Source organism: Capsicum annuum, chromosome 4 (genome assembly GCF_002878395.1).
Source record: "Capsicum annuum cultivar UCD-10X-F1 chromosome 4, UCD10Xv1.1, whole genome shotgun sequence".
NCBI classification, from domain to species: domain Eukaryota; kingdom Viridiplantae; phylum Streptophyta; class Magnoliopsida; order Solanales; family Solanaceae; genus Capsicum; species Capsicum annuum.
The window spans coordinates 33,885,643-33,913,361 of NC_061114.1; the positions used below are offsets into that span (position 1 = coordinate 33,885,643).

A 27,719-nucleotide genomic window follows, 5' to 3' on the forward strand; every position below is an offset into this window, starting at 1 on the left:
ATGTCTACTTTACTATATATAGTGAATACCTACTTTACCATATATTGTGTATGTCTATTTATGGAAAAGTTACAAACCCCAAGGCTAGTTTTTCCCTATAAATAAAGGGATTTTCCTTCATTGTAATTCATCCCTCATGAGAAGAAATAAGAATTAGTCTCTCTATTCACTCTACTTTTCTTCTTATTCTTTATTGTTTTATAACAAAAAAGAAAATCTAAAACTGAAAACCCAGAGTTATGCTGGAGATTCAATAACGGAAGTTACTTACAAACATAAAACTATATTTTGTTATTCTTGATGAATAACGCCAACATAACCTGAATATTAAATCAGAAAAATCAGTTAGAATCTCAATAACAAAGCTACTTACAAACATACAAAAATAATTTATTATGTTATTATGTGTTGTAGAAGAAAACTAATTCAATTTCTAGAAGTCGAAAACCTCTTTTCCTTAAGAAAAGGTTACCTAAATATGAAAAAATTTCATTATTTTTTGAAAAAAAGGTAAAAATTAACTATTATAATAAGTTATTTATGATAATATTTTATTTTCTTTGCTAAGTAAATTATTTATGGTAGTATTTAATTTTCTTTATAACCTTGAGGGTTGAAAAATTTATCCAAATACAAATTAGATTTCTTTTTTTTTTTTGCAACGACTCCTATGCTAATTTTTGGAAGTATTGTATTTTGTCCAAATAAAAACTCAAAAGAAAGACTTTTGTTAATTTTCTATAGACGTGAGAAAAGAAATTACCATAAAATTAGCAATTTAATCATAATAAGAAAATTTTCTTTATTTAAATATTTAATATCTTAAAAATAACTTTTAAAAAAATGTGAAAAGACAATTTTATCTATTGTGGAGATTTTTAATGAAGGACAAAAAGTTCAAATCACTTTTCTAAGAATTTTTACACTTTTAATATATATATATATATATATTAGTTTAGCCGCACGTGCCTCACATGTATAACTTTTAATTATTTAAAATTACAATTTTATATATGATAATTCAGTCAAAGTAACACTAATTTACGAGATAAGGGCATTTGAACAAACTTTAATTATGAAACAAAAATATAAGTATTGAAGTTTTCCTATTCTAAGATGGTCTTTAATGTTTTTCCCTTAAATATAATGATTTGACTTTTTGTCTTTAAAAATGATAGTCTTTAATGCTCTTTTTCTTAAACTAGCCGCACGTGCCTCACACGTGTAATTTTTAATTATTTAAAATTAGACGATTTTATATATTACGATGATTTTTGATGAAGTATTAAAAGTTCAAAACATATATTTTATTATAAAAAAATATATATATTAATAGTATATTGTAGATTTATATTTATAGACTTTTTAAATCTTCTTAAAATCAATTTAGTTGATTTAGAGTTGTTAAACTAATAGAAAAATATTAGTTGTCATTAATTTTTATGACTTCTAATAAGAAATTTTTTTTACCATAAATATATTTAATTAATTTTTAACTTTTAAATATTATGAAAAAATAGTGAAAAGACGATTTTGTGTAGAGCAAAGACTTTTAATGAAGAAAAACAAAATTCAGCCAATATTTCTAAGGCCTTTCGTACTTTTAATATATACGTGCTTTGCACGTGTGTCTAACACAAAAAAAGTTGCATATAATAAAAATACAAATTCATTCTATATATATATATATATATATATATATATATATATATATATATATATATATATATATGTATGTATGTATGTAACAGTGAGTAGAGGACTATAGAAAGTTTAATAAATAATATTAGATAATACATTTAAATAATAAGTTATATATTAAGTCAATATTATAAAAATAATTTAATCTATACAAAATAGTGGAAGTTATTGTGTTTTGAACTTAAGGCAAGAATAAAATAATATATTGTAGACATAGATGTAGATTTATAGACTTTTTAAATCTTCTTAAAATCATTTAGTTGATTTAGAATTCTTAAGCTAATAAAAAAATATTAGTTGTTATTAATTTTTATGACTTCTAATGAGAAATTTTTTACCATAAATATATTTAATTAATTTTTAATTTTTAAATATTAGAAAAAAATAGTGAAAAGACTATTTTGTGTAGAGTAAAGACTTTAATGAAGGGCAAAAAATTTAGACAACATTTTAAAGGCGCTTCACACTTTTAATATATATATGTGCTTTGCACGTGTGTCTAATGAAAAAAAAAATGTTGCATATATTAAAAATACAAATTCATTCTACATATATATGTAACAGTGAGTAGAGGACTATAGAAAATTTCGTAAATATTATTAGATAATATGTTTAAATAATAAGTTATATATTAAGTCAATATTATAAAAATAATTTAATCTATACAAAATAGGGGAAGTTATTGGGTTTTGAAATTAAGGCAAGAATAAAAAATTTATCAAATTTAACTATATTTAAAGGATATGATTATGATCAGCCATGCATTTTTTATTTTTTGGTTTTTCATTCGGTGTTTGGTGCTCGCATTGGAGCTCTGATTAATCCGGATCGAGCGTTGGAGGGCCCATTAAGGTGGCAGCGCTTCCAACAGAATTTTCTCCATACCCACGATCGAACCCTCGACCTCTGATTAAGGATGGAGCAGCTCCATCCACTGCACCACAACCCATATTGGTGCGATGCATATTTATTATTTATCACTGTTTATATTTAAAAAGGTATTCCTTACCAAAATACTATAATTGAAAAGGTATAATTACCTTCCGAAAATAATGAATATAAAAGATTTGGTACACTTAAGTCCTAAACATAATGTCATAAATAAATATCTATTTTTAAATGGTAAGAATGTATGCCATATTTGCATCTCGGGTCAATCAATAAAATTATATACAAAAAAAATAAAATTATTAGAAAGTGTTGATTAACTTTAAAATAAATAATTTTGCTAGAAGACTCTAACTTTGGCTTATATACAATTAAAAAAAAATAGAAAGAAGCTATGTCTCAATTTTGAACTACTATTTTGAATGAAAAAACATGCTTGCAAGTTGCAAAGCATCATCTATTAAAAAAGATAATTATTTAAATTGATAAAAGAAATTAAAATTACCTCTAAAAATATTGTTTGATCAGATTTTGTATATGCGATAATCATTAGAGCCTGAATAAAAAACACAACAAATAAAGTTCATTAACAAACATAACGATGATATGCTAGTTCTCATGATTTCTTCATAATTAAAATAATTGTGTATAATCAAAATCTAAAAGAGAATTCATATAACGAAGAAGGCTAAAAACTCTAGAGATGAATGCAAGGAGAAAACTTCAATTAATCACCAATAATTAAAATCAAAATAAAATAAGAAGAAAACGTAAAAGTAGAAGAATCACGTGTATTTTTATAAGTAAAATTTGATCAAAATACTATTTAAATAGGATTATAGACATCCTTTCTTTATATAAGGTAAAATTCTAATTACTTTAGCAGTGTTAAACAATATAATTTCTTAGCTGAATCAAATAATTTTTTCCTTTTCATACGTTGATTTTTTTTTTTTAAAGAAAATCTATATTTTGATTAGTAAGATCTTTTCCTTAAAAGTTGTCATACGTATTTCTTTTTTCAATAAATATAAATTTGGTTCTTAATCCCCCCACCCCCCCCCCCCACCCCCCAATCGTTTTTCTCCTAAAAATTTGCATAGGACTCCTACTAAAACTTTTCACACGCTACATTTAATTTATTTTAGGTGTGGGATTCTTTCCGTTTTTTTTAATCCTAAATATTTAAATAATAATTAATTAATAATTATTTTTAAAAATAATAAATGATGATTTTGTCTATTATGAAGCGCTTTAATGAAGGGTAAAAAATTCAAATCACTTTTTTAGGAGTCTTCACACTTTTAATATATTATAGATATAGATTATAGATTTTATATATATATATATATATATATATATATATATATATATATATACAAACACACACTTTAATTCGTGCACACTTTTAATATATTATAGATATAGATTATAGATTTTATATATATATATATATATATATATATACACACTTTAATTCGTGCCCCGCTTCGTTAATTTTTATAAAATGAAGAATCTGATACTGAAGCTAGTATAGTGCTTAGAAATAATTCATTTATTTATTATCACTCATTTTATCGCTTGTGTATGAAAAATATATTTGTCAAAAATATACATATTTGTTATATGTAAAATATAAGGGAAGGAAAATTAGGGCTAGAAAAGGGTAAACTTGGAAAAAAAGACTTTATAAGGGACACAAATGTCATTTGATTGGTCAATTTTAATGGTGTATAAGCCCTCCAAAAAAGTTAGGCAATGGTTACTTCTTGCTTTTGGCTTAAAAAAGTCAATTTTGACTTTTTTAAGCAATTATAAAAATTGCCAAACACTTTCAAAAAATGACTTAAAAATCATTTTGATCAAATTATAAGTTTATCCAAACACTCTCTTAGGCTAAAGAAAATACCCCCTCCATCCCAAATTATGTATCGTCTTGACCGGATACGATATTTAAGAAATAAGTATTGACTTTGTTAAAGTTACGAAATTACTCTTCTTAAAAAAGGTTTAGTAGTATTTAAAATCAAGTGGGACCACTTTTAATTGAAAAAATAAATAAAAAAGGAGTAATAGTATTTAAAATCAAGTGAGACCATTAAGGTTAAAATTATAATTGTGTCTTTAAAAATTTACCAAATAAGGAAAAACAACATTTTTTTTGGATAAACCAAAAAGAAAATGACGACACATAATTTGAGACGGAGGGAGTAACTTTTAAGAGCTTACTATAATAATTTTGAGAAAATAGTGTTTGGTTTTGTTGGAACTAGAAAATTTAAGGGCCTATAAAACTGAACTCAATGGACTAAAAAATAGTTGAATTTCGTCCTTTCTTTCTCCGGGTCTCTCTGACTTTCACTGTCTTATAAATAAAGAAGAAAAAATCGTGAAAACATTCAAAAGAGAAAAGTGTGTCAGCACTACAATAATATAGGGAAGAAAAAGAAGAAAAGCAACCATGGGATTTGAAAGATCATGCTGCTTCTTGTTTTTCTTCCTCACTGTTGGATTGGCCTCCTCTTCTCCATCAACCCACATCTCATGTAATTAATGTGTCCCGTTTTTATTTTATTTCTTTCAATTCTCTTATATTTGGGGTCAATTAATTTGTATTTGGTGGGGCTGCGTATAGATCCTTATGATCCAACTCTTTCACGAATCTCGTGCATAGCATAAGCTTTAGTACCAGACTAACCTTTTGAATTAATTCAAATTTGAGCCTTAATTTGAGAGTCTCATTCTGGGAGGTGATCAACACTCCCGGCTAAAGTTTGAAGCGAGACCTTTGGTGGAGGACGAAGGAATTCTTCTTACTCCACCATGGTACATAACCATCTGTTGTCCTCCATTTTTTTTCCTTTCAATGCTCTTAATATTCCTCTTTGTTTTGTTTCTGGTCATAGTCCAGCAGAGGCGAATTCAAAGTTTTTAAAGTTTTTAGGTCTGAAGTTAACATAATATAATAAATAGGTGTACAATCAATTAGCTATAAATATCTTGTGGAATTCTTAATACAAATCATGATATGAATAAAAGTTCTGTACACACGTAAAAACATATACCTTAAGTGCTAGATACACTCTTGTCTACTCTAAGGTCCAATTAATTCAAATTCACATAGAAAAATCTTATTACCCTATAAATAAATAAATCAAACCTAAGACCTCTTATTCAAATTACAGCAACACTAACCAGTTTTTTTTTCTATATGATATGAGCAAAAGTTGTATTCGCATGAAATCATATACCTTAGGGGTGAATTGCATTCTTTAACCTGGGTCCGACTGCTTCACTCACCAACTTCCAAATTTCCCTCCATCGGGTCATCTTCCGCAATAGGAAAATTGCATTACCCTATAATATATGATCAAACCTAAGACCTCTTATTCAAATTATTGCAATGTTCTATCAAAAAATGTGTTGAATCAAAATTCATTTTTGTGTGTCATGCAGATGACGCACTAAGAGTTCAAAGAGGTCGTGGCCTTGTTGAAAAGTTTTATGTGAAGAATGATTGCCCTGTTGATTTCGGAAAGGAAGACATGACACCTCTCACAAGCAAATGCAGAGGACCTCATTACAACCCACTTACGTGTTGTACTGGGTTCAAGCAGATAACTTGCAAGTACTTACCACTAATAAATAAGCTGAACAATGGGTGCGCCACAGGCCTATTTTACCACGTCAATAGAAGGGGAGGTTACCCAGATGGTCTTTTTGATCAAATTTGTCATGATGATCCACAGGGTTTAAGCTGTACCACCGTATTGGGCAGATCAAATGGTAACAAGGGTAGAAATTAAATTAGCTAGGCATGAGAAAATTGCTTGAGTTGATTAAGAAAAAAAAAATATGCATTGTATGATATTGTTTTGAAATAACCTATCAGATTCATTATGATAATATGGTGTATATGGTGGAGAATTTAATATTGCATTTTTGTTATACGAATTAAGTATTGATGATGAGCTTGTATTCTTAGAAAGTTTAATATTGTATTTTGTTATATGAATTTTAGTATCTTATTTAAATAGTGAGTGTTACAATTGTTAGAACAAGGATAATAACATCTTTCAACTGCTCGAATTGAAATATCATCAAATTGTTAGAATACAGGTAATAATATTAGCAATCCAAAAATAAAACTTATTTGTCTTAGAGACACTTTAAGACGTTTATAGTTAAGAGTCTCTTTTTCGAGCAAGCGGGAAAACAAATAATAATTCTTATCTTTAGGACTCAACTAATTAAGCCACAAAATAAGTAACATCTAAAAATGTTGGCTATCTTGAATCGGTGCTTTTAACTTTTGATCAATATCTCTCAAATATTTTTATGAAAAAATATTTTTAAAGTACCTTGTTATTACAAGAAAAGAAGAACTATAATAGGATAAAAAAAATTTATAAGAGAAGAATTTTCATTAAATAACACTTGTTACTAGGTTAATGAAATTTGTAAGATGAATGTATCTTCCAAAAGAATCTATTGTCGATTTATAAATAAACTAGTTTAGTTGTATGCGTCTCACGCGTGTACCTCATTTTATTGAGTTTAAACATTACATTAAATAAGATATTTGTCTAAATAACAAAGATGAATACAATAATTAAAGTCAACATCTTTTGGAGAATTTATTAATTAAACCTAACCTTTATCAAAAAAATTTGTCAAAGCCGATCGACATTCATCTATCACTTGTAAACTGCAACAAAATAATATGATGATAGAGACGTCAAAACAATATAATTAAATCTAACCTTCACACAAAAATTTTCTCAAAGTCGCCTGACACTCATCTACCATTTGTAAACTATAACAAAGTAATACATAATAGAAATATCAAAATAATACAATTAAACTAAACTTTTACACAAACAAATTCTCAAAACAGAGATATAAAAATAATACAATTAAACGTAACTTTTACCTTAAAAAAATTCCTCAAAGCTGACCGATATTCATCTACTTCCTGTAAATTCATCTACGACCTGTACACTACAACAAAATAATAGAATAGTGATCATAAAGATTCAGTTTTGATGAAAATAATTCTTGTTAAAATTTTGACCCTAAAGAATGACTTGAATGAAAATAAAGAAGATATATATATATAGACACACACACATTGAATTCAATTATGTTGACAAAAATAGTGAAGAAGTTGAGAGTTAGAAAATTAAGTATCCACCAATCTAGACATACGACAGAATTAAGTTAGATGAGCATCAATCTTATTTTTTCAATAAGTAAACCAATTTTTTCTCTAGTTTAACGTGCATCTCAATATTTATAGAAATATTTCCTTAATAAAGTCCTATTTTAAGAGTATTTTTCTATCTTATTTTAGGAGTATTTTTCTAATTGATTAGTATAAGAAAAAATATTAGTTGATTCTCTTTCCATATATTTTAGGAGTCTAGTTAATATAATAAAAATAATTAAATAATAAACTAAAGAAAATAGTGAAAAGACAGTTTTGTCTAAAGGAGACTCTTTTAATGAAGGACAAAAAGTTCAAATCACTTTTCTAAAGGTTTTCACACTTTTAATATATTATAGATATAAATTATAGATGTTACTTTCGTTTTTTGTTTTCCCCCCCCCCCCCCCCTAAATAAGTATTTGATTAAATCTTCAAGAATAAATTAGTCATATTCTTTCAAATTTTGTTTAGATAAAATGTAGTCAGTGTAATTTAGAAAGAGATGAAATTTAATTAAAAATAAATAGATAAAATTACCTTTTATTTTCTAAGAATAAATAATTTCACTACTATAAAAAACAAGAAAAGCGATCATAAAAACCGACCACATGTGGTTGATTTTTCTATTTTTGCGACCACAAAAGCGACCACAAGTCATGGTCGAAAAAAGGGTGGTAGCTTTTTTAAAGTGGTCAATTTTTTTTAAATATATTTATATATATATTTAAAATTTAATATTATTCAAAAAAAATATCAATTTTTATTTTTTAAAACAAAAGCGACCATGAGTGGTCGCTCTTATAAATTTAATAAAAATAAATCAGTGAAAAAATCCATGTTGATCATGTCCCACTTCCAGATTGGAAGATCTATACATTGCATATAACCCTGGGGCTTTTGATGCTCTACTTTAACTCTTTGACAATTTGGACATTCGGCTACAAATTTTGCAATTTTCTTCTTCATATCACCTCACCAATACATTTCTTTCAAATTCTGGTACATTTTAGTTGATCTCAGATGGATGGAATACCTTGAATGATGTGCCTCTATCATAATTCTCTTTCTTAGCCCATCTACATTCGACACACACAATCTATTTTAGCACCGAAGTACTCCTTCTTGCGTAAGCTCAAATGCCTTTGTCATACCACATTGTACATTCTCCTTAAGCTATAATAGAATAGGATCTACATATCGCTTCTCTTTTACTTCGACTACCAATGAAGATTCTGTCGCATTATGCACAATAAGCCCCTTATTTGGAGTTTCAAGAAGGCAAACCCCCAAATTGGCTAGTTGGTACAGATCTTTAGTCATCCCTTGTCTTTCTATAGACGGCGCCATAGCCTTAATACAATATATTAACATCATAGTCTTTTAATAACTCAAGCCATCTTCGCTGCCTCAAATTTAGGTCATTTTGGCTAAACATATATTGCAAGCTCTTGTGGTCAGTATATATGTCAATATGAATCCCATACAGGTAGTGGCACCATATCTTTAAGGCAAATATAATCACTGCTAGCTCAAGGTCATATGTAGAATAATTTTTCTCATGTGGCCACAATTATCTTGAGTCATATGATATCACTTTACCATGCTGCATCAACACACATCCTAAGCCAATTCTTGAAGCATCACAATACACGTCATACCCTTTTGTGCCTTCTAGAAGTACCAATACGGGTGTAGAAGTCAATTTATTCTTGAGATCTTGGAAACTCCTTTCACATGCATCATTTCATTGAAACTTAGAAGCTTTGTGTGTTTGTTTTGTTAAAGGTGCAGAAATTGATTATGAAGAAAAAAAAAGAAAAATGAAGAGTAGGTCTCTTCTAAGTGGGAATGGTGAGGAATCTGTATGCTATGGGGCCCACATGTATATGTCCTCTATGTGTATTATTAATTGTTGTTGATGTGTAGTGTACGTATATGGTGTATTTTATGGAAGGTTCTTGTGTGGTCCTCTTTTGTGTGAGTTTGTTATGAAAAAGAAAAAGGGAAAAACGTGAGGTAATAGGGTAGGGGGTATAGGGGGTAGGGGGTAGGGTAGGGTTGTTATGATGAGGTGTTAAAAATTAGTTAGGATAAGGGAATATTAGAGATTAGGGATTTAAATTGTTAGGATTTGGTTATTATTTGTTTTCTTCTGGGGAAAGTGTAGAATGGGTGAAGGTACGTGGTAAAGTGAGCTAGAATTAAATAAAATTGAACTTCGAGAGGGACAAAATTAGGTGTCTACATCATACCCCTTTTTGGGTGTAAACACAAAGTGTTTTCAGACAAAAAAGTAGACAACGAGACCAAATTTTAACCAGATCATTATTCAAGAAAAAAAAAGAAGGAAGAAGGGCAACCGAGTCTTGACTTAGGATATCCTACCTACCCAAGTTATGAGAAAATCAAGTCACATGTATATTAAAGGGTTTGAAGGAGAGGGACTATATCGAGTTGGAGAGTCGAGTGAGGTCCTGTCGAGGTTTCGGTCCGCGACTCTGTCATTACATTAAAAAATAAAAATTACAAGTTAAAACATAAATGAAATTACAAAAATCCTATCTATGCAGCTTCTTTTGGATTCTTGACTTGAGTTTCATCACCTTGTTCTCCGAGCGGGCTCCCGACTTACAATTTCATCACCCTGTTCTCCAAGTGAGCTCCTGACTGGCAATTTCTTTAACTTGTTGCTTGGCTATCAATTTTTCACCTTGTTGTTTGATTCTAACTTCTTCACCTTGTTGCTTATTTTTCAACTTCTTCACCTTGTTATTTGACTTTCAACTTCTTTACTTTGTCTCTTGACTTTCAACTTCTTCACCTTATTGCTTGACTTTCATCTATTCGCCCTGTGCTTGGGTCGGACTCCTGAAATCACATCAAAAATAGAAAGAAAATTATCCCAATCAAAAATTATTGTAAAGAGAAATTTTGCTTGCCAAAAAAGTAAAGTTCCAAAAACAGGAATTAAATTTTACCTCAGTTTATAATCAAAGGACTATTGTGAAAGTCACATCATAACTACTTGCAAAACCCAAATAAGGAAATGCATCTTCTATGGGTTAATTGGAATGATTCGACTAGAAAGTGTATTTTCTAGGAGTAAAAAGGAATGACTCGACTAGGAAGTAAATTTTCTAGGAATCAAGGGGAATGACTCGACTAAAGGGTACGTCTTCTAGGAATCAAGGGGAATGACTCGACTAAAAGGTATGTCTTATAGGAATCAAGGGGAATGACTCAACGAAAAGGTACGTCTTATAGGAATCAAGGGGAATGACTCGACTAAAAGATACGTCTTATAGGAATCAAGGGGAATGACTTAACTAAAAGGTACGTCTTGTAGGAATCAAGGGGAATGACTCGACTAAAAGGTACGTTTTAGAGGAATCAAGGGGAATGACTTGACTAAAAGGTACGTCTTATAAGAACAAGGGGAATGACTCGACTAAAGGGTACGTCTTATAGAAATCAAGGGGCATGGCTCAACTAAAAGGTATGTATTATAGGAATCAAGGGGAATGACTCGACTAAAAAGTACGTCTTATAGCAATCAAAGGGGATGACTCGACTAAAAGGTACTTCTTCTAAGAGTCAAAGGGAATGACTCGACAAAAAGGTACGTCTTATAGGAATCAAGGAGAATGCCTCGACTAAAAGGTATGTCTTATAGGAATCAAGGGGAGTGACTCTACTAAAAGGTACGTCTTATAGGAATCAAGGGAAATGACTCGACTAAAAGGTACGTCTTATAGGAATCAAAGGGAATGACTTGACTAAAAGGTACATCTTGTAGGAATCAAGGGGAATAACTCGACTAAAAGGTATGTCTTATAGGAATCACGGGGAATGACTCAACTAAAAGGTACATCTAATAGGATCAAGGGAAATGACTTGACTAAAAGGTACGTCTTTTAAGAGTCAAGGGGAATGACTCGACTGCATTCGGATACCTCATTCGGCTAGTGGCGCCTTGAAGGATTTTCGCCAACAAGCCTCTCATTTTTTTTTCTCATCTCGCCATTGCTTTATGGTGTCTGTGAGAATTTTTCACCAATAAGACTAATTTTTATTTCCCTTAACTCACAGTCATCTTACAGTGCCCGTAGGGGTTTTCACTGATAAGACTCTCTCATTTTTATCTCTCTCAACTTACCATCGTCTTACGGTGCCCATGAGGGTTTTTACTAATAAGACTCTCATTTTTATTTCTCTTCTGATTTCTTATGCTGAGGAAGACAAGTAGTTTCCAAATGCACTGTCATATGCATTGCATGCTTAGACTTAACATTCTCAAAGATTGATCTGAAGGTCTTTCTTTGGTTGTAACTTGACTTTTGGATAAGGTTAGAAAAAAATGATGACATGAAGCCCAAATGACACTTGAAGTGGGGTAGGACTTACAAATTTTGTAATTGACTCAAACAATGAGGATTAAATCATGCCCCAATTTCTTCTCACTGGGAAATTCCGAATTGTTTATTTGGTTGGACCAAGCCCTGAGTAGGGCAGCCTATGTATCTCACCCTCGAGAGAGGAGAATCAGGTCACACGTAGTTCAGACAGCTTGTTCTTTTGCTTGATTCTGATTTCTTTTTTCTTTTTTTTTTTACTCTTTTCTCTTTGGAATTTTTACTGACTCTATTTTTCTTGTCACTCTTTTTTATTTCTTTTTGGACATATTTTTCTCTCTCTTTTTTTTTGAAACTTTTCTGACTATATTATTTTGCTCGACACCTTCTCTTTTGAGTTTTCTAACTCTATCTTGATTCCAGAAGAGGGGCATGAAAGAAAATAGAACTAAAGCTCAAATGGGGTAAATAAAAGATGACACAATATTTGGATAGCAGAATGAAATACCTTCCTCATATCCGTCCTTGAAAATACAAGTATACATCATGGAATATAACAGTGAAAGATAAAGTTCATTTATGACACTTTAACAACACTAACTTTAATTGAGCATGTGTGCTACTTCTTCCTCTACACTTGTCAAGCATACAACTCCACCTTTGTTGTACATCCCTTACATTGAATGACTCATGCCTTCGTGAAATTGATTTTCTTTCGGTTCCTCTTGATATAGGATCACACATTTTTGACCTAATTGAGACATATCTTTCAATTGATGACAAGTTATTCTTGTAATTCTCAAAATATTTGCCTTAATTTTGAAAGAAGGCCTCAACTTGTCACCAAATGTCTCAGCACTCTACATATTTTCTTAGATGTTTTTTCTAACTTTAGCCCTCTGATTCAATGTTTCATGGTTAAATTGAATTTTAAGATTTGGCTGAAATTTCGTAGGCATGTCATATCACTAGAATCAACATAAAATATACTGTAAAAAATAAATAAATAACACATATTTGAAAAATAAAGGGAAAGGGACACCTCATTTAGTTGAAATAAAAGATCGAAGGGTTTGAACATAAACGACAGAGGGACAAAACAAGATCGATCCCAAACTACAACCCTGAAGTAATTTGGATAATATAAAAGAAAACAAAATAGACTATTAAACATCTATCCTAGCAGGAAGAGAAGTGACTTCCCAATTGCTGAGCATGACATCTTAGCCACTGGTTTTCATATCAGCTTGACTAGAGATTTCCTCACTGTCAATGTTCTACATAATTAATCTATATTGAATCAACTTTTCAATTTCTCTTTTCAAATCTTGACAATCTTCAATACTATGACCCTGACTATCAGAATGATATGCACATCATAAATTAGGATTAAAATTTCTTGAACGCCGATTAAGAGTGTCCCAAGGAAAGGAGTAATCATGCTCCACTATACCAATCTCTGATTGGCATACGACTCTCCAATTGGTGTGAATCTATCTTTTGACTTCTGTCTTATTTCATTGTTTGGCTTAGATTAAAAATCGGACCTAGAAGGGATTTGGTATGTTTGTGGAGTTAGAGGATGACTCTGATGAGTTGGTGTGTTCCATTATGGGTAAGATGCGGTTTGAACATGTGGTTGTGTATTATACACTGGATATGAAGGTGGGGGAATGGAGTATAGTGGATTTTGGGAGTGATTATGTGGAGGTTGGGCATGAACTTGGGATTAAGCCTGGGAGCAATGATGATGTGGTCTTCTTGATCGTGCCCGCTGTCCAACTATAATAGTAGATACATCTTCCTCATTCTTTTTTCCCCCAATACTTCCTAAACCCTTTTAAAATACTTGAGTAATCCCTTTCAATGTTGTAAAACTCAATAATGTGATTGGTCTTAATTCCATCCTCTATTATCTCCCCTATTTTGAGGACCTTAATAAATGGCTTGCCTAATCAGGTAATAAGTGTTGATAATATGTTTCATCCTGTGCTGGAATAAACACCTTCACTATTTTGCTTTCTTTCATGGACGGTTTCCCTCTAGCAACTTGTTCACGCCATCTGATTGTATACTCCCTGAAACTCTCAATATTCTTCTTTTTCATACTGGGTAGGGATTTTTTGTCAAGGATCAATTTCACATTATATTGAAACTGTTGCACAAATTCATTAGCTAAATCATCCCAACTATTTCATTTATCAATATCCTGATCAACAAACTACTCTGAGGCTAGACCCGAAAGACCCTCACCAAAGTAAGCCATGAGTAGTTCTTCTTTACCTCCAGCACCTCTTAATTGGTTACAATAACATCTTAAATGCACTATTGGATCCCCGTATCTGTCATATTTCTCAAATTTCGGCATTTTAAAGCTGAGGGAAAGGTTGACACCTGGAAACATGCATAAGTTCTTATATGAGACACTTTTGTAACCCCCAAGTCCTTGAAAGTTCTTCATAGTCATTCCAAACTTTTCACCTTGTGGGTCATCTCCTATTATTCTTCTGTCCTAACAGGCTTCTCAGTGTTAAGAGGAAATCAGGCGGTTAAGTGCAACCATAAGGACCAATTGACTTAAATGTAGGCTTGGAAGACATTTTTGAACAAAAATTATTTTTCATTTCTTAATACTTGTCATTTTACAAAATTAAAGAATAATTGATCACTATTCTTTCTATATTTACCCTTGTAAGATTTGTGAGCATTAGTGTTGATTTAGTCTTTTAACTCATTTATTTATGATTGTTTACATACTTTCATAAGCACATTTATGTCATTTATTAAAGATATAACACATTTTTAAAAAATTAAATAAGTACATGATGGTAAAACTACATAGCTTCTTAGGGGTGTGCAACTTAAAAAGATGATAAATATTTAGAAATAATGAGAATAGTTTCTTTTTAAAAATTAAGTAGATTGGTATCAGAGCTAATTGTTCTTTTATTTTGTGGTAAAACGTTAGTTAATGCTCTGATACCATTTATTAACCATTGATATGAGAGCTAATTGCTCTCTTCTCAACAAATTTTATTAAAATATTTGAATTATTCGTTTAACTATAGTTATTTAACTAATGAATAATTTTAAATAATTTAGTAGGTGGTTAATGGATCAAGTTCTCAATTCATTTAATCTTATATCATTTGAACTATGTGTAAGAATCTATAATATATTAAAAGTGTGAAGAGCCTTAGAAATGCTGTTTTAGACAAAATTATTTTTATTATTTTTTCTAATACCTAAGAGTTAAAAATTAATTAAATATATTTATGGTAAAAAAAATCTTTTCTTATTAAAAGTCTTTAGAACTAATGATAACTAATACTTTTTTCATTAGTTTAAAAATTCTAAATCAACTAATTTGATTTTAAGAAGATTTGAAAAATCTAGAATTAAATATAAAAACATTAGAATAAGAAAAATTTAAGAAGTATCAAATTTTAAAAGTTTTAATTACGTAATAAGAATGTAATCAATGCTTTTTGTAAATATTTCACTTTAAAAACAAGGAAAGATTTAAAGAAAAAAATAATCGTACCATAAATACGATTCAAATGATTCAAATTGATGCGTCTCTCTTAGCCTCTGATAGCAAGGGAAAGAGGTATTGCATGACAAACGCAAAAGTGATATCTATCGACCACTTGAAACTTTTAATGGTAAAATATATATGTGTTTACACTAAAATATATGTTTATATTTACATTATTATATTAAAATGTGAAAAATCTTTAAAAAGTGATTTATATTTTTACACTTCATTAAAAATCTCCGTATTAGATAAAATTATTTAATTTTAAATAATCAAACGTTACACGTACGAGACACAGGCAGTTAAACTAGTAAATTAAAGTTAGTGGGTTGTGAAACTTTTTTTTTGACAACCAACAATAATGCATAAATAGACTTAACAAGATATATAATTAATTATACAAGATTATACATATATTATTCATCCTCTTGCTATTTTTAATTTAATTCGTTGGGTGAACGACGACTACTTAGCTTAATTTTTCAAATTATTAATGGGTCATAACTTGAAAAGAAAGGTTGTCATATGAAATTCAATTCGTGAACAAAAAGCTAAAGAGTGAATTAATTGACTGAAAGGTTCAATAATGATTAGCTATTTTTAGATTGGAGTCAACGCTGGCATAATAAAAAAAGTAAAGACATGTCTTCATTGTTTTAGTCACTTTACGTTACACTTTTGGAAGAGATATCAATCTCAACAAAAAGAATCTTGATCATAACAGAGCAATCAAAACGGAAGAAAAAAACATATACTCAAAATATCATTTATAAGAAATAAGTGGCATACACTGCATTATATGTTACGAAAATGAGTGTAAGCAAACCACATATATCTAATTAATTTGTTATTTTTTATATTCATCGATTCATGTGATATTCAATCATTAAGACCTAGGAAATAAGTTACCGGATAATAATTCACATTGCTCATTCACGAAAGCTTGTCTTTATTCTTTCATGTGTAATTATTTTAGTTTAAAATTTAATTTATAAATTTTGTTTTATGTGCTGATGGTATACATATGTTAGAGTCAAAGAATCTCACTTACGATATATATTTTTGTGTGTGTATCTTGAAAATTTGATTTTAAAAAGTTGTGTTGTTTGCTTTCACAAAGTAGATGAAGAGTTATAGGCAAGGTTGAAGTCGGAGAAGTTAGAAAATAGAGTATTCTCCCCTTTGGTGTTATCTAAATATCTCATTCAAGCTTACTACATGATCCTAATAGGGGATTAACTTTTGATCCCAATTCAGGATCCAACTCTTGATTCTGAGTCCGACTTGAGAATCAAGGCTCGACCCAACCAAACCCCTACATGGCACCCCCAACCCTGACCACTACTTAAGATCAGACTCCCAATCCCAATACGAAACCTAACTTTTGACCCGACCTGAGACCTAACTACCCAGCATGACCCATGAATCACTCCCAACCTCAATCTGAGATCTAACCTTGACTCTGGACCCAACTCTTGGCTTGGACGTAGAACTTGACCCATATTTAGGACTTAAATTCAACTCTCAACTACAATCTAATACCCTACTCCTGACCCTGAACTAGGATCTGACCTATTAACAACCCAACTTTGATTAAAGACTTGACTTCCATCCTTGACCACAACCTAGGACTGGACTCTCAACTCGGAGCTAGGACCAGAATCCTGAGCCCAGTTGGAGACTCAACTCGTAACCCCAACTCGATACCTAATCCCAACTGGGGATAAGTCTCTAGACCCAGACTAAAGATTCGACCATCATAACCCCGATAAGGACTCAACCTCAAATCAAAAACTAACCTTGAATCTAAACTTAACGCCTAACCCTAACCACAATCTAGGACTAGACTTTCAACTCCTAACCTCAACCCCAACTCTAGACCACACTCCCTACCTAAACCCAACCTAGGACCAAACTCTTAAATCCGATCAAGACCCAACTCTTGACCTCGACCTAGGACCTACCCCTTGTTGAAGACTCAAACTCGGCCCCAATCCTGATTTGGAACCCTATTCCCGACCTTGAACTAAATCGTAACCCAACAAAGACCTGAATTCAACATAAAATCCAACCCCGACTTGAAACTTGACTTTTGGCCTGGCCACAATCATGGACTAGGCTCTAACTTTTGACCCCAACCCCAGCTCAAGATCTAATTTCCCACCTCAAATCCAACTTACAACAAAACTCCCAAAACCGACTGGGACCGACTCATGACCCAATCCTGACTTGGGATAAGTCTCCCCATCCAGACTCAAGACCCAACCCTAATTCGAGACCTTTATCCTGACCCGACCGTTATTTGATGTCAAGATCGAGTCACAGCTCGGGCTCAGGTTTCCAATCTTAGTTCGAGATCAGGGCCAGAGTTAGGTCTCGAGTCCACATAGGGTCTAGGTTAGTACTCATAGTATTTACCCAAATCCTTTACTAACCAAATACTTTAAAAAAATATATATATGAAGATCACTTATTTTTCCCGAAAATAAAAGAGTCAAAAATATTTTCTTTCCTACCAAATATAAGAAACCATTTTTCTCATTTTTCCTTTTGTTTTCTTTCTTTCCTCTGTTTTCTGATTTTTCAGTTCTGACATCTACAATCTCCATTTCTTCCACATTGAAACTGTTAACCAAAAAAGAAAAAAAAAAAAAAAAGATAACGCAATGCGTGTGTCTACACTAGAGCAATGAAACGCTCGAAATCTGCTACAGCATTCCATGGAGGAGGTAAATGGTGGTGCATTGTTGATCAAGTTGATCTGTTGTGTTAAGAATTCAGATTGGGGTATCATTGGTCGTGAATCTACTGTTGCACGTCTTTATTATCGTAATGCTCGCATCGGTATTGATCAGGATCATCCATATGCTGAATTTTGGATGGGAACACATGAGTCTGGTCCGTCATATGTTCGGGGAGGCGAAGGAGGAGGAAAGGTGACGTTGAAGGAATGGATTGAAAGAAATCCGAGTGTTCTTGGAGATACTGTTTTGAAGAAATGGGGTACCGATTTTCCCTTTCTCTTCAAGGTTTGTTTGCTCTGTTTTAACATTTTTCGCTTCTCAGAGTTAATTTGGGTTGGGATATTTAAAAGCTATACGAAAAGTATACTATATGTTGCACATTTTATATATTTTGAATCTTGAAAAGTGAAAAGTGACACAAAAACATTGGGACATTGGGAGTATTATCTTTTTGTTTGGTTTTCTGGGATTTTGAATTGTATTGATTTATGCAACTGATTATTTTTTTCTTGATTGTGTGGTGGGTGCGTGTGGAACCCAAGCATTTATTTTTCTTTATCATTATAGTTTTGTTCAACAAGCTATGGAAATAACCTCTATTAGAAATGGAAGGTAACACGGCTTACAGTAGACCCTTGCGATTTGACACTTTCTCGAATCCCACGTATAGCTGGAGGGGTTTAGTACATCAGACTCTTTTTCTTATTTGTTCGACAAAATGAGTTGCTTAGAGGGTAAGTACCCTCCACCTCCAACATTAATGTTGTAGGTTTGAGTCACCATAGGAGCAAAAAGATGGAACCTACTAGGTGGTAGTAAACAATTTTTTTTTTTTTAAAAAATGAAATGGTTCACTTAATTCAAAACAAATCAAGGAACCTTTTGAAGTTTTGATTTTTATCTTGCTCTGTAGTAGCAATATACAAAAAGGTGGGAGCTCCAAGAAGGGGTTAAAAAAATCTCTTTTTTTGTACGATCCTGGGGTGTGGGCCAGCTTTCGCTCACCTAGATTAGTTCCAAAAGATACCTGCCATCTCCCACTAATAACATGTAGCAGGTAACTCTGTCCACCAAGGATAGAACAGATGGGAAGAAAGCACCTCATGTTTTTGTCTCTGTTGAGATTTGAACTTGAGACCTCATAGCTCTCAACCACTTCATTGATCACTAGGGAAAGATTTTTTACTAAAAAGAGATGAATTGGTTCACGTGATTTAAAACAAATCAAGGAATCTTTTGAAGTTTTGATTCTTATCATGCTCAAGTATACAAATGCATAATAACTAGTAGACTACTACTGGTGGGAGCTGCTAGGGAAGGTAAATTTTCTTTTTTTTCTTATAAAAAAAAAGATGAATTGGTTCACATAATTTACAAAACAAATCAAGGAATCTACTGAAGTTTTGATTTTTATCATGCTCTGCGGTAGCAGTATACAAATGGCATAATTACTACCTCAGATATTGACATTGTCCGCATCATAGAAAATCTGGATAAGAACATTCAGATTAATTTCATATATTTGAAATGAGTTTCGTGGTGTTGTGACTGTAGTATTATCGTGTGGCTATTTTGCATACTGCACTAGTTTATATGCACTTATCTTTGGTGTTTGTTATACTGTTAGTTTATTTTGCGTGCCGTACTAGTTTATATGCACTTATCTTTTGTGTTTGGTATACTGTTATCGGTCCTAAGCCGGGGGTCTATCGGAAACAGCCTCTCTACTTCTCCTGAGGTAGTGGTATGATCTGCGTACACTCTACCCTCCCCAGACACCACTATGTGGGAATACACTGGGTATGTTGTTATTGTTGAAATGAGTGGAAGTCTTATATACATGTTTATATGTATGGCTAAATAGGTTTCTAACATTTCATTTGTTTTTAGGTATTATCTGTTGCCAAAGCTTTGTCCATACAGGCCCATCCAGACAAAGATTTGGCCACATCTCTGCATAAAGAGCAGCCTTCTGTTTACAAGGATGACAATCATAAACCCGAGATGGCTTTGGCGCTGACGCAGTTTGAAGCTTTATGTGGGTTTGTCAGTCTTGAGGTACTTGAGGACTTAAGGCTTATGTTAGTCTAGATAATATTTGGAGCATTGATAGGCTTTCTTACTCTCAAATGATGCACATTTCAGGTGCATATAAATTTACTGTTTCTTATAAGTGATTCTGGTAGAAGCACTTTTATGTAATAATCTGGGGATGGGATTAGTTCATGTGGCAAAGGTTAAGGAATTTGTACCTTCGGTCACAGGTTCACGCTATGTGCCATGCAAACTAAGCCTGATATTCAAGTGGAGAAGGGTAGAGGGACGGGCCCATTATCCCTCTTTCGAGGCTGGGTTGGTCTTAATGGTTGGCCCCTGGCAGATTCCTAGGTCATTAAAAAACTGTATGTGGCGCATTGAGAGGCTACGGTGCCCCTTTTTGATAGATAACAAGATCACTTGGCTTCTTCTATGTACATGCACCCTTTCATTCAAAATCTCATATTTTGTCAGGTTTTTCTTCATTGGCAATATCATGAGTGTGAACCCCTCCTATTAAAACAATTATTATGCATTGTTTAAAATTTGATGTTTGTTTGTGTTTATACTATTTGAACATTTTCTTTTTTGAAAAAAAAAATTAGTACGAATGTGAGCTCATGGTTCCTCTTTGACAACCAGATGTCAAAATTTTAAAATTTAAGGGGTCCTTTGGTTGGGAAATAGTTATCCCGGGATTAGTTATCCCAGGATTACTCAGGATAACTTATCCCACCATGCATATGGGATAACTTATCCCATTACTATAGTGTAAATGGTGGGATAAGTTATCCCGATATTGACTAATACCTCCAACCAAACATGGGATAAAATAATACTTCATTTTTTTCCGGGATTACTTATCCCTTATACCTCACACCAAACGACCCCTAAGGGAGTAAAATTATCTGAAAAGGGAGAAGGAATTCCAGATAACATTTTTCATCCCCTCCTTCCCTGTCTAGGTAAAATGAAAGGCTGCTGATTGGGTATTCTGGTTAGCATATAGGTTAAGTTGCTTTCTTATTTTGTGTTCAAAAGCTGTGTACTTTAAGACTCTGTAGGTATGATTATTCTGGTTGACAAGCTTGTTTTATGAAGTAATTGGCTTAATCATAGAAGGCATCAAGAGATGCAGAGATAAAAAAATAGAGAGTAAGGCTACATTGTAGTTGCAAAAGCAAAAGTGAGACCGTGTTAGCAACATTACAGGAGCACTATCTTAAATACAGAGAGCCAACAAAGTTCCAGAAGGAATCTGGGGAATCTATAGGGGTCATATCTGCACAACTAAATAAAGAAAGTAACATTTAACTGACAGTTGATTTTCCATGAATCTACTGTTTCTTTCATTCGATAAACACCAAAAAATCCCAACACATACCACTTTCCAAATTGATTTGATAGAGTTGTCAACTTCCCAACTGCCCCAAGATTCAAAAGCCTCCTTGATACTGTTTGGCATATTGATGTGACTTCATTTCGGGCCTTAAGCCATTTGTAACCTGATTGCACAGTATACTTTCCGTCATTTGCATCTCCGCAATTGAACTTTTCAGCAGCTTGGACATTCAATTTAGTTCCCTCAAGTGTAGCTAGCAGTTTGATTAGGTCATCCACCTCCCAATCTTGAAGGCTCCTCCTTAGGGTGATTTCAGGCAGGATCTTCTCTGTTTTGTGCAATAGTGGAGTCAGGTTCACTTGCAATCTGAAATATTCTAGGGAAGTCATTCATAAGGACTGAATTCCCAACCCACTTGTCCTTCCAAATTCGATCAGTTGCCCATTCCCAACTGTGAAATATTGACATTTTGAGAATTCCTCCATAGTTTTACATATGCTTTTCCACACTCCTACTCCAAAAGGGACCCTGCTGAGTTTTGTGCACCAGTTGCTTTGGGTGCCATGTTTGGCATTGACCACCTTCTTCCATAATGGTAGTAGCTCTTCATGAGTACATCTCCATATCTACTTCATTCTCAGACACTAGTTGTTAGTTGCCAAATCTTTGATACCCAGCGCCCATGATGCTTTGGTAGAATGACCATATCCCACTTCACTAGGTGGAACATATAATCAGTGTTGTTTCCTTGCCAAAATAAATTCCTCCTAATTTTGTCCAGCTTGTTCAACACTTCCTTGTGCTTAAGGTGCAGTGACATGTAGTGTGGGGATAATATCAAGTACATTATTGATAAAAGTAAGCTTACCACCCATTGAAAGATATTGCATTTGCAAGGAGCCAAGTCTTCTCTCAAATTTCTCGATAAACCCACTCCATATAGCTGTGGCATTGTGTTTTGCACCCAGTGGGTGTCCCAAATAAGTTGTAGGAATGTGCCAGTGCTACATCCTAAAATATCTGCTAGTTCCTCCAAATTTGGCACCTCATTGACAGGATAGATCACACTTTTAAGCTTGTTGATGTGTAAGCCTGAAAGAGCGTCAAACAAGTGCAGAGTTAGATTAAGATGAAGCGCCTGATCTCTGTCTGCAGCACAGAAAATCAGAGTGTCATCGGCATAAAGCAAGTGTGACAAGCTTCTCGTTGTGAGAGATCTAAAAATGGGTAGGGCAATAGAGTTGGTTCCAACGATTTTAAGTAAGTCGGTATGGAGGTGCAATGACAATGAGTAGGAATTTAGTGTAACTATATTCTTATAAAAAATTTCAACATTATATGTATATTTCAAACCAATAGGCAGGAGTTGATGTAGACCCACCATTGGCAGGACAGGCAGTAGTATAACTTATTCATGTGGTTGATTTTCTTGATAAATGGTTGTGCTCCTTGACTTGAGTTGATGGAATAGAATTAAGTTCAATGACTATAACAACTATGTCTCAATTCCAAACAAGTTATGGTCGACTATATGAATCCTCATTGGCCATGTCGCTTCATTTAAGCTCATCTAGGGCAATTATAATACAAATTAAAAGTAAATTCAAAAAGTACTAGAAGTTCTCTATGTTTTCTGTTGGTACATATATCTCTGACAAGATTAGGAATGAAGATATACTGGGAAAGGTGGGAGTGACCTCCACAGTGGACAAGATGCTGGAAGCGAGGTTGAGATGGTTCGAACATGTGAAAAGGAGAAAAACAGATGCCCCAGGGGGTGCGAGAGGTTGATAGTGATAGGTTTAAGGAGAGGTAGAGGTAGAGGTAGATCGTGTAAGAATTTGGGAGATGTGATTAGACATGACATGATACATCTTTAGCTCACTAGGGACATGATCCTAAATAGGAGAGTGTAGAGGTCAAGGATTAAGGTATAAAGTTAGTAAGTGGTCGAGCAATTTCTCTTTTTTCTACGGGAGAGCATGGGTCTAATTTAGAGCACCTTTTTTGCTCCCTCTTCTCCTTACCAGTATTATTATTATTATTCTATCATTACCTTATTCTTCAATTTTATTACTACTGTTTTCCTTTGCTGGTTATCTTTACTATTTTTGCAGTCAGTATTCTTCTTTGCTTCAATATTTTAGTCATGACTTTTCTACTCTTGTATTTTTCAAATCTGTTTTGGAAAATGTTTTTCTTTAGCCAAAGGTCTATCAAAAACAACCTAAAGTTTGCATGCACTCAATCCTCCCCGTAACCTACTTGTTGAATCACACTGGGTATGTTGGTGTATATAAATCTCCGACAAGTCTAAAAGGGCTCCTAAAGAAACATACTCCCTCTCTTTCAATTTTTTTTTAATTCGAAATATAAGAGTCAAACTAACTAATGTTGGGTGTGAATTTGGACATGAATCTTCAATTTTTTTAAATAAGATTTACATATTTAGAAAATACATAAAAAGCATTACTAAATCAAGATAATTAACAATTCAAAATATTTAGGAAGTATTTGAAAAAATTAAGGTCGAAGAAAATATTATTTAACCATCCAAGTAGTAACTTACACAAATAAATAGAAATGGAATGAGTAGCACCTGAGTGTACTGCATGAGTACATGACTAATTAGAATTTGGTTTGTGTACTAACATGAGTACACGACTAATTAGATTTGTTTTTTTTTTTTTTTGATTGTGATAACAAGTATATTGATTTTTTTTTCCAGGAGTTTAAGGTGACTGTTCGTACTACACCGGAGATTGTGGAAGTGGTTGGTAACGCAAAAGCAGAGCAAGTTTTAAACTTGCATCAGCATGACGGGAAGGAGGAAATTAGATTACTGCTACAATCAGTATTTACTGACATAATGACAGTTCGCAAGGACGTGATTGCTGAAGTGTTATCCAAGCTGATTAGTCGCCTAAACTTTGAAGGCCAGGTAATCTATATTCATCCTTAACCAAGTTAAAGTATAACTTTTCTTGTTTTACTTGAGATAAGTTGGATCTGTCCTTTTTATTCTTCTGTGTTGTCGTAACTAGTTCATTTGGACAGATTCTCTTAGATTTTGGAAATTTTGGTCTTTATTGTCTTTAGTATATGTGTTTGTGTCTTAGGCCAATCTCTTAACGCAAAGACATGTTTGCATGCCTCCACTTACTTACATTTAGACTCTTAGATTGGGGGAATATGGATTGCACTGGCAGAGAATGTAAAATAAGTTCATTTCTGAAGAATTCGAGGGATTAGAGTTACATGGTTTTTTGGTTTGGAATTTCTGAATTTTAATTCTACAGCTGATCCATCTAATTCTTTTTTCATTCACTAAAGAGAAAAGGAAAAAAGATAGTTCTCTTCCACTTTACTGTGTATGGGTCAGCTGAAACAGAACTGTTATAACCTCCATCGAGTTGCTTTTGTTGTGCAACTTTCTTCTAAGGAGCTAATTTGTTTTGGACTTGATTTGCATCTCAGTTGCGATGTGAATCCTTGCAGCGTGATGATTCAGTTTTAACTTATTTCCTGTTATGTTTGAACTTTCACATTCACTAAAGTGACTCTTGGCTCTTGACTGTATCTGCTGCATCAAGTTCTGCCATTTTGGAAAAGTGAGAGACATGTTGATTTGAATTTCTATTTCTTCTGTTTATGCATAATTCTTATGTGAATTATATGGTGGAGCTTAACTGCTTATGGTCTCCTCTGGCATATTAGCTGTAACTCTTGCTGCTTAAATTCAGCTTTCCGATTGTCCCTTTTCTTTATGGTAATGTGCATTCATCTTTCATGTTTGTAGGCGAGGCACCTAACTGACAAAGAAAAACTGATTCTACAACTTGAGAAGCAGTATCCAGATGATGTTGGTGTCTTATCTGCGTACTTGTTAAATTATGTGAAACTCAACCCTGGCGAAGCTTTATATTTAGGCTCAAATGAACCTCATGCATATTTATATGGTGAATCTGTTGAATGCATGGCAAATTCAGATAACGTGATACGTGCCGGTCTAACTCCAAAGAACCGAGATGTTGAGATACTCTGTTCAATGCTCACATACAAACAGGTATTGTCAGACACCATTCTGGTTTTGCTTCATTTCCATGTTTCGTCAGTCCTTTTGATATAGTTGGAGACTGAAGTTCACGACTGAACTTTCAATAAAGTAGCAACTTTATATGTGCTTCAAAGAATAAGAGTCTAAACAACTATAGGTTAGGTAAGAGTTCTATTGTTTTGAGCTCAATATGATGACTAAAATTGTTTAGGTTTGAAGGTGTATATCCTTCGGATTTAATATCCTTTAAGAGCCAGATTTTACTAGGAATTGTCATATGTTAGTGTTTAAGTCGCGTGTCTATTCACTATGAGAAGATTTTATAGGGCTATCGCCAATTTATTTTCTAAAATGGCATACATTGTGCGTCCCTTTACTTATATGAATCTGAACCAGTTTTTGTTTTGCAGGGATTTCCTGAAATACTGAAGGGCACTGTGGTTAATCCATATACAATGAGATACCAACCTCCTTTTGATGAATTCGAGGTGGACCGTTGCATTCTTCCCCAAAACTCAACAACTGTATTTCCTTCCATTCCCGGTCCTTCCATTTTTTTGGTCGTGAGGGGAGAGGGAACGATGACAACATCATCAGATGAGGTAGTTGCCGAAGGTGATGTCTTATTTGCATCTGCAAATACCAGTATTACTGTTGCAACCTTGTCTGGCCTGCATCTATATAGAGCAGGAGTTAGCAGCAGGTTGTTTGAGTTGCATAAATAGTGTATTTAATTCTAACACTAGCTAGGATTGATTCAAATACCAGAATCTTGCTGTATAATGAGCATATATATAGATGAATATTTTGAGTCAAAGTGACATTAGTGATAAATGGATTCTTCTCTGGTAAACATATTTTCTCCCAACTTTTTGATATCTACAAGAAAATGACCCTTTTTAGGAGAGTTGAACGGTAAAAACCACACCTAAACTATCACTTTTTCGCAAGTTTCATACCTCAAATATCCATTGTTCTCTTTGCCTATCTAAACTATCAAACTTTCCCAAGTTTCATACCTCAACTATCACTCCTTTTGTATTAAGTTAGCCTACACACATCTGTTGTCGATTGGGAACAAATATTTTGCCAACTCAGCATTGAGGTATGTTTTAATCCAAAGGAGTGATAAAGGAGCAGGAAAGAGTAAAAGGGGAATGATCATTTCTTCTTGGTTGCACTTGCAAGTTCTTGCAGCAAATACTAATTGGAAGTCAGAGTAATATAATGATCCAGAATTGGAAGTTCATCTTTTTATTCTCTCTATTAGTTTGGTAAAACTTTTAAAATCAATTTATTTTTTAAAAAATATTATTTAAAAACATATTTTTTAGAAAAATACTTTTGATGGGAAAAATTTGTGTTCGACTAGTAAATTTTAAAAGCATTTTTGAGCAGTAATTAATGTTTGGCCACGACTTTTCAAAGTGTTTTTAAGTGCATTTTTCTCGAAAGTAGCATCTCAAAAATGCTTTCGGGGAATAGTTTTTTTTTTCTTTAAAAAAAATGCTTTTGCTTCTCCCAAAAAGCACTGGTTTTTTCTCGAAAGTTTGGCTTAATACCTTACGTTTCTAAAATAACACTTTTTGAAATAAATAAGTATTTTTGGCCTCCCAAAAACTTGGTCAAACATGCTATAGATTTTCATTATTTTGCCTTGGACTTAACTTTTATATAATAATGGTGTAAAATATTTTTTAATCTATTGTAACAAGTAAACTTTCAGCCATAGCAATGAAGCCAAGCTTAGGGTTCCCTTGTTATAACAATAATGATAATTGTACAAGAAATTCAAAATAAACTTGCTTGACTTAGAGGCACGATAATATGCTTCTTGAAGATAGTTGAAGT

The 27,719-nt window shown here is 32.7% G+C and overlaps 2 protein-coding genes across 2 annotated transcripts; both read left to right on the forward strand.

Moving 5' to 3' along the window:
* The first annotated feature begins 4,964 nt into the window (after positions 1–4,964).
* On the forward strand, positions 4,965–6,560 carry LOC107869771 (GPI-anchored protein LLG1). Its single transcript, XM_016716212.2, has 2 exons — positions 4,965–5,135; positions 6,046–6,560. Exons 1-2 carry the CDS (start codon positions 5,051–5,053, stop codon positions 6,393–6,395), a joined length of 435 nt encoding a protein of 144 aa, XP_016571698.1. The 5' UTR covers positions 4,965–5,050; the 3' UTR covers positions 6,396–6,560.
* An 11,656-nt stretch (positions 6,561–18,216) lies between these two features.
* LOC107868129 (mannose-6-phosphate isomerase 1) lies at positions 18,217–26,721 on the forward strand. The gene is made up of 5 exons (XM_016714723.2): positions 18,217–18,717; positions 20,323–20,490; positions 24,540–24,752; positions 25,611–25,877; positions 26,279–26,721. The coding sequence occupies exons 1-5, from the start codon at positions 18,409–18,411 to the stop codon at positions 26,591–26,593; spliced, it is 1,272 nt and encodes a 423-aa protein (XP_016570209.1). The 5' UTR covers positions 18,217–18,408; the 3' UTR covers positions 26,594–26,721.
* Positions 26,722–27,719: the final 998 nt, after the last annotated feature.

Coding starts and splice junctions, on each gene's coding strand:
- LOC107869771 (XM_016716212.2), top strand. CDS start 5,051: ATGGGATTTGAAAGATCATGCTGCTTCTTGTTTTTCTTCCTCACTGTT. Junction 5,136..6,045: donor TCCATCAACCCACATCTCAT/GTAATTAATGTG, acceptor TGTGTCATGCAG/ATGACGCACTAAGAGTTCAA.
- LOC107868129 (XM_016714723.2), top strand. CDS start 18,409: ATGGAGGAGGTAAATGGTGGTGCATTGTTGATCAAGTTGATCTGTTGT. Junction 20,491..24,539: donor GTGGGTTTGTCAGTCTTGAG/GTACTTGAGGAC, acceptor TTTTTTTTCCAG/GAGTTTAAGGTGACTGTTCG. Junction 25,878..26,278: donor CAATGCTCACATACAAACAG/GTATTGTCAGAC, acceptor TTTGTTTTGCAG/GGATTTCCTGAAATACTGAA.